This window comes from Gorilla gorilla, chromosome 5, assembly GCF_029281585.2.
Source record: "Gorilla gorilla gorilla isolate KB3781 chromosome 5, NHGRI_mGorGor1-v2.1_pri, whole genome shotgun sequence".
Lineage (NCBI taxonomy): Eukaryota > Metazoa > Chordata > Mammalia > Primates > Hominidae > Gorilla > Gorilla gorilla.
The window spans coordinates 184,721,966-184,737,505 of record NC_073229.2 but is presented as its reverse complement, the minus strand read 5'-3'; the positions used below and the strand labels follow the sequence as shown (position 1 = coordinate 184,737,505).

The window sequence follows — 15,540 nt, the reverse complement described above, 5'->3', positions numbered from 1 at the left end:
ATTAGAAATGTGCAGAGTGGATGAGAATTTGAGAGCCATTCATGCTTGTGGCAATCATATGGTACCCATAACGGGAATATTTCAAAGGCACTGGTTATGACCTTGTTACAGCAAAATGGAGAGGGTGCTGGATGTTCTTGCATATTGTCCCACCTCTTGTTAACGTGTATTGTTTTGTGATTTTCAGTGGCTTGATCTCCAACTACTGCAGGAATCCGGATTGTTCGGCAGGCCCTTGGTGTTATACAACGGATCCCAAAGTCAGGTGGGAGTACTGCAACCTGACAGGATGCTCGGACAAGAATAGGGCTGTGGCCGCGCCTCTGACTGTTATCCCAGTTCCAAGCCGAGGGGATACTTCCAAGCAAGGTAAGAAGTCTGTGGCCAGACATCAGCACACTTGGACGCTGCGTAGAAAAGCCGTGGAAACTCTTGCTAATGCAGAAGCCTTCCATGCTACACGAGTGCTTGAATTATGGCTGAAGATATGCCATGTTAAAGGAATTTTCAGTGCCGTGTCTGGGGGAGCCAGAGGAGTAATTTTTGGTGCAGCATGAGTGGGCTGCGTCTTTAGGATAGGCACAAACCCTCCAGGGTGCTCGACTTCACCACTCACCTTTTTGTAAAACGGGCTATCTCAGTGTCCAATCCAAAATTCCTATTGTAACATGCTGTCAGATGTGTGACTGTTTTCAAGCCAGTAACTTCTCCAAGGATTTCCTCTAATAGACAGCATTCAATGCAATCTTCAGCATTGTAGATTCCAAGAAATGGGGCTCTCGAGCCTGTGAATCTCGAGAAACCTAGAAGGGCTGCATTAATTACATATCGCCCTTGGTCTATAGAGCAGTACGTGAGCTCCCAGGCTCTATCTTTCAGACCTTCCTCAGTCCTGGGAACGCTCTGCAGCCCTCAGTTTGAAGGGAGTGATTTCTCAGTGTTCTTGCACTTACTTCTGATGAAATTTGTACCTGTGGGGGGTCTGGAGTGAAAGAGTAGTAGACTTCTGCTTTACTGCAATGCAGAATGTTCATCAGACTATGAATAAAGAAAAGAGAATGGACAGGAGGATTTTGTCTCTCCTCCAAGGGGATAAGCTTTTAGCCTTCTCCCATCCTTAATAAGTGAAGTGTTTTTGCCTGCAGTGCTAGACACAGAACCGTTTTCTGCCTGATCACCCAGAAGCGGAAGGGCTTGGCTCTGGTAATCAAGGGTCTAAGGAAACATGCAAAGTTTCCATGTCTGTCCCCACCTCTGACCTCAACAGCCTATCACCACCTAAAGCCTGCACTGCCAAATCCATCACGCTTTGTACTCTCATGCCCCATTGTCTCCATGAACATTCAGTAGAGATCCCTAGAGATGAGCTTGCACGTGAGAGCAGTTTCCCATGAAAAGGACTCTGAACTGTTGTTTTTCTCTAAGCTTTTACGTGAAATATTTAGAAGAACTTACTACATTTCCAGAATGGTAGGAATCTGTTGCTTTTGTGTTTGTTTGTTTTCTCATGTCCATCTGCTTACAAATAAAAAAAAAGAGAATGATTGTAATTCTTGAAGACTCATTTCTGGTTTGTGGCATTAATAGCTTCATCTGTTTCCCTGTCCTAGGAAATACTCACCTTGAATTTTTCTGTTTTAATTTCAGCACTGATTGATCCAAGGCCTTCAATGCAGGAGTGCTACCATGGAAATGGACAGAGTTATCGAGGCACATACTTCACCACCGTCACAGGAAGAACCTGCCAAGCTTGGTCATCTATGACACCACACAAGCATAGTAGGACCCCAGAAAAGTACCCAAATGCGTACGTTTTGTTCTTTACCATAAGAGAAGGAAGGGCTGACTAAAGTTTCTGTTAGAAGAGTCATGCTTCTAGCTAAGTGCTCAGGAGTCAACTTGTGTCAGATGTAGAGGGCATAGCAAAATGTCTCAGGAATATTGCCTTGAAGCAAAGGGTCTCAGAGATAAGAAATGTTAATCTGGCTCTCCTTCCTCATAGCTTTATGCATCAGGAGGCTATCTGAAGGCGAGGTGATCACATTAAGAAGACTGTCAGGACCACAAATGACCAAACACTTAGAGTGTTTTCTACAACACACAGTAAGAGTCAATGCAGCCTTTCCACCTTGGAATTCTATCATTCTAACCTCTGATTCCTGAAGTAAAAGTTGTGTTGGCCTTTTCCGTCTTGGCTCACGAGGAATGAGTATGTGCATATCTATGGAGAGTCGAAGCTTTCTATTTCTACGTCTATTCCAATAGGTAGAAACAAACTCGATCCCAAGCAGCAATGGTCTCAGATATGAGGTGCCAGAAAGAGAAGGGCAAAGGCAGGAAGGCTGATGAGAGACAGCAAAGAGACAGATGCTGAAAAATAAAAGGGGTGGGTAGATGGACAGAAGCCTGGGTCTGACCAACTCATGGCCAGTCTCTCTCCTCTAAGTGGCTACAAAGGACATGGAAAAATGGTTTCCACACATAAAACAACAGATGGTAGAGGACTGAGAGAATTGCGAGAAGGAGTACAATGAGATCAACTCCACAGATGCCCTCTTTGGCTTTCTTCTTGGAGACCGTTCCTGCACTGAAGAGCAGGGAGACGGAACCCATGTGGACTGTATCCATCTTGCTGAATGGAGGAGAGATTGGAGTTTGGGATTTTCCGGTACCTAGGATTTTCTAGGCCAGCTAAGAATGAGAACGGATTTGTGGGGCAAAGGAGCTCTAGGAATACGTATAGAAATCTCCTCAAGTCATCGACTAAATATAAAGTTCCTTGTGCACAGAAAAATGTTCCACAAGAGACTAGGGCAAAGGACATCTACTGAGGAACAGCAACTACAAGGCAACAGTGAGCTCAATAAAGCTGACAGAGCTGAGATAGCACTGGGGGCGGTTGGAGTTCTGACCAGCCAGAGGAGAGTGACCACACTGAACATCTTGGGCATTCAGTAGAGACCCCAGAAAAGCCAGACTTTAGGAGTAGAATTAGTGTATTCCTAGAATTAAGGCAGCTCTAGAGAAAACCTAGCAAGGCTGAAAGGCAAGTGTCCAAGCATCAAAATGGTGTCCAAGTCAAGTTAACTGCCTGCTAGAGAAAAACTCAGCCTTCTTTAGAGGTAAACAACAAAATCAAGTGGCTCAACTGTGCGATATCAGCTGTGTGGGTCCTAAAATTAAAATCTGCCTACACATTGAAAATCATTTAGTGTGATCCATGACCCGGAGAAAAATCAGTCAATACGAATAGGCCCAGGTGACAGAAATGATAAGAATGGCATACATATTGGGCATATCAGTATGATAGCTGAGTTCTAGGATTTAAAAAAACATGGATATGGAACCAAACAAATGTAATATCAAGAGGAAGTAACAGTAAAAAAAAGTCAAATCAAATTAAAAATCTAGTGAAATGTATGACTTAAATAAAAAATTACTGAATGGCCTCCCTATCCAGTTAAAAGTTAAGAAGAAAAACTAACTGAAAACAAACCCATAGAAGCTAAAGAAACAGCTACACACACACACTCACAGATGCACAAGTTACAGACACACACACACACATCCACAGATACTGTAAAATGAAATCAACCAAGCCTCACAGACATGAAGGAAAATATAAAAGATTTCCTACATGTGGGAAAGATGTCACAGAAATAGAGGAATGAGAGATTGGAACAGAAACAAATACTTGAAGCAAGGATGGCTGAAAACCTTCCCCAAATGAGGTACATAAAAAGATTACAGATTCAAGGAGCTCAATGGATCAGCAAGAGAATTTTCAAAAAAGAAAACTCTATGATGCACTTTGGTACCTCACAGCTTGTCTGTCAGAAGACAAAGATACAGTATCAAGAAAAATCTCATGAGAAACCAGAGGAAAAAGAGCTGTGTCTGCTAGAGGAACAGTGATACAAATGACTAATGCGTTCTCATCCGAAACATGACAAGCTGCATACAAAGGAATATCGTTAAAACAATACACAGGAAAAAGAAGAGATATACTGAGAATGCTACATCAAGCAATAAAATACCTTGAATATCATCAATGTTGTATAAATGCATCTTGTGCACTCCTGAAGCAAGGAAACCCAAAACTATAAGAATTTGGAATCAGCAGGCTTATGTAACAAAAGATGTAACCCAAAGGAAATCAGGTAGAAGAAGAATAGTACAAGAGGGGAACTTTCTGCATCCCACATAATAAAGAAGGCAGCAAATGGCAAATGTAGATGTAAATGCAAAATATTTTCTTGATCAAATTTCTTAATTGACTTAAATGAGCATTAACTACTTGAAGCAAAATGACAGCAATACATATTATTTTAGCGTATTTGAAGTAAAAATTTGAAAACATGGTGTAAATCAGATAGGGAATAAAAGGAATTATACCATTGTAAGTTTCTTGCCTTATCTATGATGGTTAAAAATATTAATAAAATGTTGAAGTATGTGGATTCAGAGAGATATTGCAAATTCTAGAGCAATCCCTAAATTTTGAAGGCTGAAATGTATTCTATAACAAGAAGACTCCTTGTATCCAAAAGACGGAAGCCAAGGAAGAAGAAGAAGTCTTTCAACTGCTTGGCTCTGAGCACATCCAAATGCTCTGAGAATCAGCTTCCTGGAATGGATATTCTGTGCTTGAGACTAGCTCACATGTGTAGATTTTCTAGAGAGAGGTGTTGGATCCCCATGGCCCATAATACATTTCTCATCTTCACAGACAGCCACAGGTCGTGAATGTGAGAATTCTGAGAGGTTGGAGCAATGTTCTTGGGAGTCATAACAAAAGGCAAATGCTCCAAGATACACCCAGTGCGGGATTCTCAGTTGCTTTGCCTCTTAACGCCATTGTTTGCTGACAACTCTGTAGCTGCCTGACCTTTTCAGATCTCATAGTCTATTCAGCCATCTCCCATTATGCCTTGGGTCATACTGTTCTTTCAACTCATTCCCCCATTCCCTCAGTCCCAGAGTGGCTGCCACCAGTAGAGGATGGACTGAGAGCAGGAGATGAGGTCCTGTCCAGGGATGCATCCTAGAGGTACTGCATCATGTCTGGGAACTAGTTTTCTAGGGCAGCTTTTATAAGTCTTGAAGAAACAAACCTTTTTACTCACCTGATACGATATGGACAGGCAGTAATACTATCTGCACGATGGTTTTCCATGGGTAACATAGAGGCTTTTCACTACATTTTGAGTACATAGAGTTAGAACGCTGGCCTGGGATTGATATCATCCTGGATGCCATTATTTCGTTGAGGAACCCTATGTTAGTTCTACCTTGCACAATACTATATGAAGTCCTGTAGAGAGAGAGAAAGAGAGCTAGACAGATCGAGATAATCTTGTATGTGTATAAGTGATTCCGCAATACACATGTCGAAATCTGTACCGTTTATTCCAGAGAGATGGATTGGCCAAAGGTGGAAGGAGGATATTCTGATCCCTTCTAGGCCACATGTATGTATTATTTCAGTGTTTCTAAAAGGAATTTGCTACTTCAGGTCTTAAAAAAAAACAGTTAAAATATATTACCTATTAGAAATGTGCAGAGTGGATGAGAATTTGAGAGCCATTCATGCTTGTGGCAATCATATGGTACCCATAACGGGAATATTTCAAAGGCACTGGTTATGACCTTGTTACAGCAAAATGGAGAGGGTGCTGGATGTTCTTGCATATTGTCCCACCTCTTGTTAACGTGTATTGTTTTGTGATTTTCAGTGGCTTGATCTCCAACTACTGCAGGAATCCGGATTGTTCGGCAGGCCCTTGGTGTTATACAACGGATCCCAAAGTCAGGTGGGAGTACTGCAACCTGACAGGATGCTCGGACAAGAATAGGGCTGTGGCCGCGCCTCTGACTGTTATCCCAGTTCCAAGCCGAGGGGATACTTCCAAGCAAGGTAAGAAGTCTGTGGCCAGACATCAGCACACTTGGACGCTGCGTAGAAAAGCCGTGGAAACTCTTGCTAATGCAGAAGCCTTCCATGCTACACGAGTGCTTGAATTATGGCTGAAGATATGCCATGTTAAAGGAATTTTCAGTGCCGTGTCTGGGGGAGCCAGAGGAGTAATTTTTGGTGCAGCATGAGTGGGCTGCGTCTTTAGGATAGGCACAAACCCTCCAGGGTGCTCGACTTCACCACTCACCTTTTTGTAAAACGGGCTATCTCAGTGTCCAATCCAAAATTCCTATTGTAACATGCTGTCAGATGTGTGACTGTTTTCAAGCCAGTAACTTCTCCAAGGATTTCCTCTAATAGACAGCATTCAATGCAATCTTCAGCATTGTAGATTCCAAGAAATGGGGCTCTCGAGCCTGTGAATCTCGAGAAACCTAGAAGGGCTGCATTAATTACATATCGCCCTTGGTCTATAGAGCAGTACGTGAGCTCCCAGGCTCTATCTTTCAGACCTTCCTCAGTCCTGGGAACGCTCTGCAGCCCTCAGTTTGAAGGGAGTGATTTCTCAGTGTTCTTGCACTTACTTCTGATGAAATTTGTACCTGTGGGGGGTCTGGAGTGAAAGAGTAGTAGACTTCTGCTTTACTGCAATGCAGAATGTTCATCAGACTATGAATAAAGAAAAGAGAATGGACAGGAGGATTTTGTCTCTCCTCCAAGGGGATAAGCTTTTAGCCTTCTCCCATCCTTAATAAGTGAAGTGTTTTTGCCTGCAGTGCTAGACACAGAACCGTTTTCTGCCTGATCACCCAGAAGCGGAAGGGCTTGGCTCTGGTAATCAAGGGTCTAAGGAAACATGCAAAGTTTCCATGTCTGTCCCCACCTCTGACCTCAACAGCCTATCACCACCTAAAGCCTGCACTGCCAAATCCATCACGCTTTGTACTCTCATGCCCCATTGTCTCCATGAACATTCAGTAGAGATCCCTAGAGATGAGCTTGCACGTGAGAGCAGTTTCCCATGAAAAGGACTCTGAACTGTTGTTTTTCTCTAAGCTTTTACGTGAAATATTTAGAAGAACTTACTACATTTCCAGAATGGTAGGAATCTGTTGCTTTTGTGTTTGTTTGTTTTCTCATGTCCATCTGCTTACAAATAAAAAAAAAGAGAATGATTGTAATTCTTGAAGACTCATTTCTGGTTTGTGGCATTAATGGCTTCATCTGTTTCCCTGTCCTAGGAAATACTCACCTTGAATTTTTCTGTTTTAATTTCAGCACTGATTGATCCAAGGCCTTCAATGCAGGAGTGCTACCATGGAAATGGACAGAGTTATCGAGGCACATACTTCACCACCGTCACAGGAAGAACCTGCCAAGCTTGGTCATCTATGACACCACACAAGCATAGTAGGACCCCAGAAAAGTACCCAAATGCGTACGTCTTTGTTCTTTACCATAAGAGAAGGAAGGGCTGACTAAAGTTTCTGTTAGAAGAGTCATGCTTCTAGCTAAGTGCTCAGGAGTCAACTTGTGTCAGATGTAGAGGGCATAGCAAAATGTCTCAGGAATATTGCCTTGAAGCAAAGGGTCTCAGAGATAAGAAATGTTAATCTGGCTCTCCTTCCTCATAGCTTTATGCATCAGGAGGCTATCTGAAGGCGAGGTGATCACATTAAGAAGACTGTCAGGACCACAAATGACCAAACACTTAGAGTGTTTTCTACAACACACAGTAAGAGTCAATGCAGCCTTTCCACCTTGGAATTCTATCATTCTAACCTCTGATTCCTGAAGTAAAAGTTGTGTTGGCCTTTTCCGTCTTGGCTCACGAGGAATGAGTATGTGCATATCTATGGAGAGTCGAAGCTTTCTATTTCTACGTCTATTCCAATAGGTAGAAACAAACTCGATCCCAAGCAGCAATGGTCTCAGATATGAGGTGCCAGAAAGAGAAGGGCAAAGGCAGGAAGGCTGATGAGAGACAGCAAAGAGACAGATGCTGAAAAATAAAAGGGGTGGGTAGATGGACAGAAGCCTGGGTCTGACCAACTCATGGCCAGTCTCTCTCCTCTAAGTGGCTACAAAGGACATGGAAAAATGGTTTCCACACATAAAACAACAGATGGTAGAGGACTGAGAGAATTGCGAGAAGGAGTACAATGAGATCAACTCCACAGATGCCCTCTTTGGCTTTCTTCTTGGAGACCGTTCCTGCACTGAAGAGCAGGGAGACGGAACCCATGTGGACTGTATCCATCTTGCTGAATGGAGGAGAGATTGGAGTTTGGGATTTTCCGGTACCTAGGATTTTCTAGGCCAGCTAAGAATGAGAACGGATTTGTGGGGCAAAGGAGCTCTAGGAATACGTATAGAAATCTCCTCAAGTCATCGACTAAATATAAAGTTCCTTGTGCACAGAAAAATGTTCCACAAGAGACTAGGGCAAAGGACATCTACTGAGGAACAGCAACTACAAGGCAACAGTGAGCTCAATAAAGCTGACAGAGCTGAGATAGCACTGGGGGCGGTTGGAGTTCTGACCAGCCAGAGGAGAGTGACCACACTGAACATCTTGGGCATTCAGTAGAGACCCCAGAAAAGCCAGACTTTAGGAGTAGAATTAGTGTATTCCTAGAATTAAGGCAGCTCTAGAGAAAACCTAGCAAGGCTGAAAGGCAAGTGTCCAAGCATCAAAATGGTGTCCAAGTCAAGTTAACTGCCTGCTAGAGAAAAACTCAGCCTTCTTTAGAGGTAAACAACAAAATCAAGTGGCTCAACTGTGCGATATCAGCTGTGTGGGTCCTAAAATTAAAATCTGCCTACACATTGAAAATCATTTAGTGTGATCCATGACCCGGAGAAAAATCAGTCAATACGAATAGGCCCAGGTGACAGAAATGATAAGAATGGCATACATATTGGGCATATCAGTATGATAGCTGAGTTCTAGGATTTAAAAAAACATGGATATGGAACCAAACAAATGTAATATCAAGAGGAAGTAACAGTAAAAAAAAGTCAAATCAAATTAAAAATCTAGTGAAATGTATGACTTAAATAAAAAATTACTGAATGGCCTCCCTATCCAGTTAAAAGTTAAGAAGAAAAACTAACTGAAAACAAACCCATAGAAGCTAAAGAAACAGCTACACACACACACTCACAGATGCACAAGTTACAGACACACACACACACATCCACAGATACTGTAAAATGAAATCAACCAAGCCTCACAGACATGAAGGAAAATATAAAAGATTTCCTACATGTGGGAAAGATGTCACAGAAATAGAGGAATGAGAGATTGGAACAGAAACAAATACTTGAAGCAAGGATGGCTGAAAACCTTCCCCAAATGAGGTACATAAAAAGATTACAGATTCAAGGAGCTCAATGGATCAGCAAGAGAATTTTCAAAAAGAAAACTCTATGATGCACTTTGGTACCTCACAGCTTGTCTGTCAGAAGACAAAGATACAGTATCAAGAAAAATCTCATGAGAAACCAGAGGAAAAAGAGCTGTGTCTGCTAGAGGAACAGTGATACAAATGACTAATGCGTTCTCATCCGAAACATGACAAGCTGCATACAAAGGAATATCGTTAAAACAATACACAGGAAAAAGAAGAGATATACTGAGAATGCTACATCAAGCAATAAAATACCTTGAATATCATCAATGTTGTATAAATGCATCTTGTGCACTCCTGAAGCAAGGAAACCCAAAACTATAAGAATTTGGAATCAGCAGGCTTATGTAACAAAAGATGTAACCCAAAGGAAATCAGGTAGAAGAAGAATAGTACAAGAGGGGAACTTTCTGCATCCCACATAATAAAGAAGGCAGCAAATGGCAAATGTAGATGTAAATGCAAAATATTTTCTTGATCAAATTTCTTAATTGACTTAAATGAGCATTAACTACTTGAAGCAAAATGACAGCAATACATATTATTTTAGCGTATTTGAAGTAAAAATTTGAAAACATGGTGTAAATCAGATAGGGAATAAAAGGAATTATACCATTGTAAGTTTCTTGCCTTATCTATGATGGTTAAAAATATTAATAAAATGTTGAAGTATGTGGATTCAGAGAGATATTGCAAATTCTAGAGCAATCCCTAAATTTTGAAGGCTGAAATGTATTCTATAACAAGAAGACTCCTTGTATCCAAAAGACGGAAGCCAAGGAAGAAGAAGAAGTCTTTCAACTGCTTGGCTCTGAGCACATCCAAATGCTCTGAGAATCAGCTTCCTGGAATGGATATTCTGTGCTTGAGACTAGCTCACATGTGTAGATTTTCTAGAGAGAGGTGTTGGATCCCCATGGCCCATAATACATTTCTCATCTTCACAGACAGCCACAGGTCGTGAATGTGAGAATTCTGAGAGGTTGGAGCAATGTTCTTGGGAGTCATAACAAAAGGCAAATGCTCCAAGATACACCCAGTGCGGGATTCTCAGTTGCTTTGCCTCTTAACGCCATTGTTTGCTGACAACTCTGTAGCTGCCTGACCTTTTCAGATCTCATAGTCTATTCAGCCATCTCCCATTATGCCTTGGGTCATACTGTTCTTTCAACTCATTCCCCCATTCCCTCAGTCCCAGAGTGGCTGCCACCAGTAGAGGATGGACTGAGAGCAGGAGATGAGGTCCTGTCCAGGGATGCATCCTAGAGGTACTGCATCATGTCTGGGAACTAGTTTTCTAGGGCAGCTTTTATAAGTCTTGAAGAAACAAACCTTTTTACTCACCTGATACGATATGGACAGGCAGTAATACTATCTGCACGATGGTTTTCCATGGGTAACATAGAGGCTTTTCACTACATTTTGAGTACATAGAGTTAGAACGCTGGCCTGGGATTGATATCATCCTGGATGCCATTATTTCGTTGAGGAACCCTATGTTAGTTCTACCTTGCACAATACTATATGAAGTCCTGTAGAGAGAGAGAAAGAGAGCTAGACAGATCGAGATAATCTTGTATGTGTATAAGTGATTCCGCAATACACATGTCGAAATCTGTACCGTTTATTCCAGAGAGATGGATTGGCCAAAGGTGGAAGGAGGATATTCTGATCCCTTCTAGGCCACATGTATGTATTATTTCAGTGTTTCTAAAAGGAATTTGCTACTTCAGGTCTTAAAAAAAAACAGTTAAAATATATTACCTATTAGAAATGTGCAGAGTGGATGAGAATTTGAGAGCCATTCATGCTTGTGGCAATCATATGGTACCCATAACGGGAATATTTCAAAGGCACTGGTTATGACCTTGTTACAGCAAAATGGAGAGGGTGCTGGATGTTCTTGCATATTGTCCCACCTCTTGTTAACGTGTATTGTTTTGTGATTTTCAGTGGCTTGATCTCCAACTACTGCAGGAATCCGGATTGTTCGGCAGGCCCTTGGTGTTATACAACGGATCCCAAAGTCAGGTGGGAGTACTGCAACCTGACAGGATGCTCGGACAAGAATAGGGCTGTGGCCGCGCCTCTGACTGTTATCCCAGTTCCAAGCCGAGGGGATACTTCCAAGCAAGGTAAGAAGTCTGTGGCCAGACATCAGCACACTTGGACGCTGCGTAGAAAAGCCGTGGAAACTCTTGCTAATGCAGAAGCCTTCCATGCTACACGAGTGCTTGAATTATGGCTGAAGATATGCCATGTTAAAGGAATTTTCAGTGCCGTGTCTGGGGGAGCCAGAGGAGTAATTTTTGGTGCAGCATGAGTGGGCTGCGTCTTTAGGATAGGCACAAACCCTCCAGGGTGCTCGACTTCACCACTCACCTTTTTGTAAAACGGGCTATCTCAGTGTCCAATCCAAAATTCCTATTGTAACATGCTGTCAGATGTGTGACTGTTTTCAAGCCAGTAACTTCTCCAAGGATTTCCTCTAATAGACAGCATTCAATGCAATCTTCAGCATTGTAGATTCCAAGAAATGGGGCTCTCGAGCCTGTGAATCTCGAGAAACCTAGAAGGGCTGCATTAATTACATATCGCCCTTGGTCTATAGAGCAGTACGTGAGCTCCCAGGCTCTATCTTTCAGACCTTCCTCAGTCCTGGGAACGCTCTGCAGCCCTCAGTTTGAAGGGAGTGATTTCTCAGTGTTCTTGCACTTACTTCTGATGAAATTTGTACCTGTGGGGGGTCTGGAGTGAAAGAGTAGTAGACTTCTGCTTTACTGCAATGCAGAATGTTCATCAGACTATGAATAAAGAAAAGAGAATGGACAGGAGGATTTTGTCTCTCCTCCAAGGGGATAAGCTTTTAGCCTTCTCCCATCCTTAATAAGTGAAGTGTTTTTGCCTGCAGTGCTAGACACAGAACCGTTTTCTGCCTGATCACCCAGAAGCGGAAGGGCTTGGCTCTGGTAATCAAGGGTCTAAGGAAACATGCAAAGTTTCCATGTCTGTCCCCACCTCTGACCTCAACAGCCTATCACCACCTAAAGCCTGCACTGCCAAATCCATCACGCTTTGTACTCTCATGCCCCATTGTCTCCATGAACATTCAGTAGAGATCCCTAGAGATGAGCTTGCACGTGAGAGCAGTTTCCCATGAAAAGGACTCTGAACTGTTGTTTTTCTCTAAGCTTTTACGTGAAATATTTAGAAGAACTTACTACATTTCCAGAATGGTAGGAATCTGTTGCTTTTGTGTTTGTTTGTTTTCTCATGTCCATCTGCTTACAAATAAAAAAAAAGAGAATGATTGTAATTCTTGAAGACTCATTTCTGGTTTGTGGCATTAATAGCTTCATCTGTTTCCCTGTCCTAGGAAATACTCACCTTGAATTTTTCTGTTTTAATTTCAGCACTGATTGATCCAAGGCCTTCAATGCAGGAGTGCTACCATGGAAATGGACAGAGTTATCGAGGCACATACTTCACCACCGTCACAGGAAGAACCTGCCAAGCTTGGTCATCTATGACACCACACCAGCACAGTAGGACCTCAGAAAAGTACCCAAATGCGTACGTCTTTGTTCTTTACCATAAGAGAAGGATGGGCCAACTGAAGTTTCTTTTAGAAGACTCCTGCTTTGAGATAACTGCTCAGGACTCTACTTGTCTCAGATGCAGAGGGCATAGCAAAATGTCTCAGGAATATTGCCTTGGAGCAAAGGGTCTGAGAGAAGAGAAATGTTAAGCTGACTCTCCTTCCTTATAGCTTTATAGAGCAGGAGGATATCTGGAGGCTGAAGATCACATTAAGAAAAAGGGTAGGATCACAAGCTACCAGAAGTTTAGAGTTCCTTTCCACAACACACTGTAAGGGCCAATGCAGCCTTTTTGCCTTAAAATTCTATCATTTTAACCTTGATTTCCTGAAGTGAGGGTTGTGTTGGCCTTTTCTATCTTGGATCTCGAAGAAAGCATACGTGCATATCTATGGAGAGGTAAATCTCTATCTATAAATATCTATGTCTCTTTCAATCAGCAGAAACACACTGGGTCCTGAGCACCGGTGGTCTGAATAGGTCCAGGTTTCCAAGAAGAGAGGAACAAAGGCAAAAAGACAGATGAGACTCAGGAGAGAGACAGAGACTGAAAAGTAAGCGAGGGGGTTAGATAGATGCCCAGAAGCTGGGGTCCCACCATCCAATGGCAAGTCTCTCTGCCGTAAGTGGCTACCAAAGACATGAAAAAAATGGTCATGACCACAAATGACCAACTACTAACTTCTCCATAGCTGCCTGACCTCTTCAGATCTCATAGTCTATTCATCCATCTCCGTTTATGCCTTGGAACCCACTGTTCCTTCAACTCATTCCCCATTCCCTCGGTCCCGGAGTGGCTGCGGCCAGTAGAAGATGGACTGAGAGCAGGAGAGGAGGTCATGTGCTGGGACCCATCCTAGAGATACTGCATTCTGCCTGAAGCTAGTTTTGCACAGAAGCTTTAATAAGTCTTGCAGAAACAAACCTTTCTGACCCACCTGATACGGTATCGACAGACAGTAACACTATTTGCATGATGGTTTTCCATGCTAATAACATAGAACCTTTTTGCTACATTTTGAGCACAAAGAGTTAGAAAGCTGACCTGGGATTGATATCATCCTGGATACCATTATTTCTTTGAGGAACTCTATGTTAGTTCCACCTCTCACAATACTATATGAAGTCCTATAGAGAGAGATAAAGACAGCTAGACAGACTGAGATACTCTCGTATGTGCATAAATGATTCCACAATACACACGTCAAAATCCATACCAGGTATTCCAGAGAGATGTATTGGCCAAAGGTGGAAGGAGAATATTCTGATCCCTTCCAGGCCACATGTATGTACTATTTCAGTGTTTCCAAGAAGCATTGCAAACAACAAAAATAAGACAGTTAAAATCCATTAATTATTGGAAATGTGCAGAGTGGATGAGAATTTGAGAGCCATTCATGCTTGCGGCAATTGTATGGTACTTTTAATGGGAATATTTCAAAGGCCCTGGTTATGACCTTGTTACAGCAAAACGGAGAGGGTGCTGGGTGCCCCTGCATATTGTCCCACCTCTTGTGACGTATATCCTTTTGGAATTTCCAGTGACTTGATCATGAACTACTGCAGGAATCCAGATCCTGTGGAAGGCCCTTGGTGTTACACAATGGATCCCGAAGTCAGATGGGAGTACTGCAACCTGACACGATGCTCAGACACAGAAGGGACTGCAGTCGTGCCTCTGACTGTTATCCCGGTTCCAAGCCTAGAGGATCCTTCTAAACCAGGTAAGAAGTCTGTGGCCAGACATCTCCACGCTTGGACACTGGGTAGAAAAGCCTTTGAAACTCCCACTGTTGCAGAAGCCTTCAGTGCTACGCACGTGCTCACATGTTGGTTGATGGTCTGTCATGTTGGAAGAATCCTCAGGGCACTCTGTGGGGGAGCCAGACGAGTGATTTTTGGTGCAATGTGAGTGGGCTGTGTCTTTAGGATGGGCACGGACCCTCCAGGTTGGTGGACTTCACCACTCACCTTGTTGTCAAAGGGGTTAGGTCAGTGTCCTAGCCAAAATTCCTATTGTCACATGCTGTCAGATGTGTGACTCTTTCAAAGCGAGTCACTTGTCCAGGGATTTCTTAAGGTAGACAGCGTTCATTGCAATCTTCAGCACTGCAGATTCCAGGAAATGTGGCTCTCTAGCTCATGAATCTCGAGAAACCTAACAGGCGGCATTAATTCCATATCGCCCTGGGTCTATGGAGCAGTACGTGAGCTTCCTCAGTCCCAGGCAGGCTCTGCAGTCCTAGGCTTTGAAGTGAGTGATTTCTTAGTGTTCTGACACCTCCTTCTGATGGAACTTGTACCTGTGTGTGCATAGTGGGGAGGGGTCTGGAGAGAAAGAGTAGTAGACTTCTGCTTTATTACGATGCAGAATGCGGGACACGAGAGGATTCTGTCCCTCCTCCAAAGGGATAAGATTTTGGCCTCCAACCATCCCTAAGAGGCAAAATGTTTTTGCCTGCAGTCTTAGTTGCAGAACTGTTTTCTGCCCGATCGCCCAGAAGCTGAAGGCCTTGGCTCCTGTGATCAACACTTTAGGGAAATACGCAATGTTTCCATGTCTGTCCCCACCTCCACCCTTGATAGCCAGTCACCACCTACAGCCCACACC

At 42.9% G+C, this 15,540-nt stretch overlaps 1 protein-coding gene and 2 long non-coding RNA genes across 3 annotated transcripts in view; 1 reads left to right on the top strand and 2 right to left on the bottom strand.

Moving 5' to 3' along the window:
- The window catches only part of LPA (lipoprotein(a)), a 277,581-nt gene that overhangs the window by 244,979 nt on the left and 17,062 nt on the right, over window positions 1-15,540 (top strand). Inside the window, 7 exon segments of the mRNA XM_063707988.1 lie at window positions 188-369; window positions 1,648-1,807; window positions 5,736-5,917; window positions 7,196-7,355; window positions 11,284-11,465; window positions 12,744-12,903; window positions 14,472-14,653. Of these exon segments, the coding sequence (XP_063564058.1) occupies window positions 188-369; window positions 1,648-1,807; window positions 5,736-5,917; window positions 7,196-7,355; window positions 11,284-11,465; window positions 12,744-12,903; window positions 14,472-14,653 (1,208 nt within the window).
- On the bottom strand, window positions 906-5,163 carry LOC134758788 (uncharacterized). The gene is made up of 3 exons (XR_010134410.1): window positions 5,127-5,163; window positions 1,456-1,518; window positions 906-1,038 (listed from the first exon to the last, which is right to left on the bottom strand). It is a non-coding gene; the product is annotated as an uncharacterized lncRNA (long non-coding RNA).
- LOC134758787 (uncharacterized) lies at window positions 6,454-10,711 on the bottom strand. The gene is made up of 3 exons (XR_010134409.1): window positions 10,675-10,711; window positions 7,004-7,066; window positions 6,454-6,586 (listed from the first exon to the last, which is right to left on the bottom strand). It is a non-coding gene; the product is annotated as an uncharacterized lncRNA (long non-coding RNA).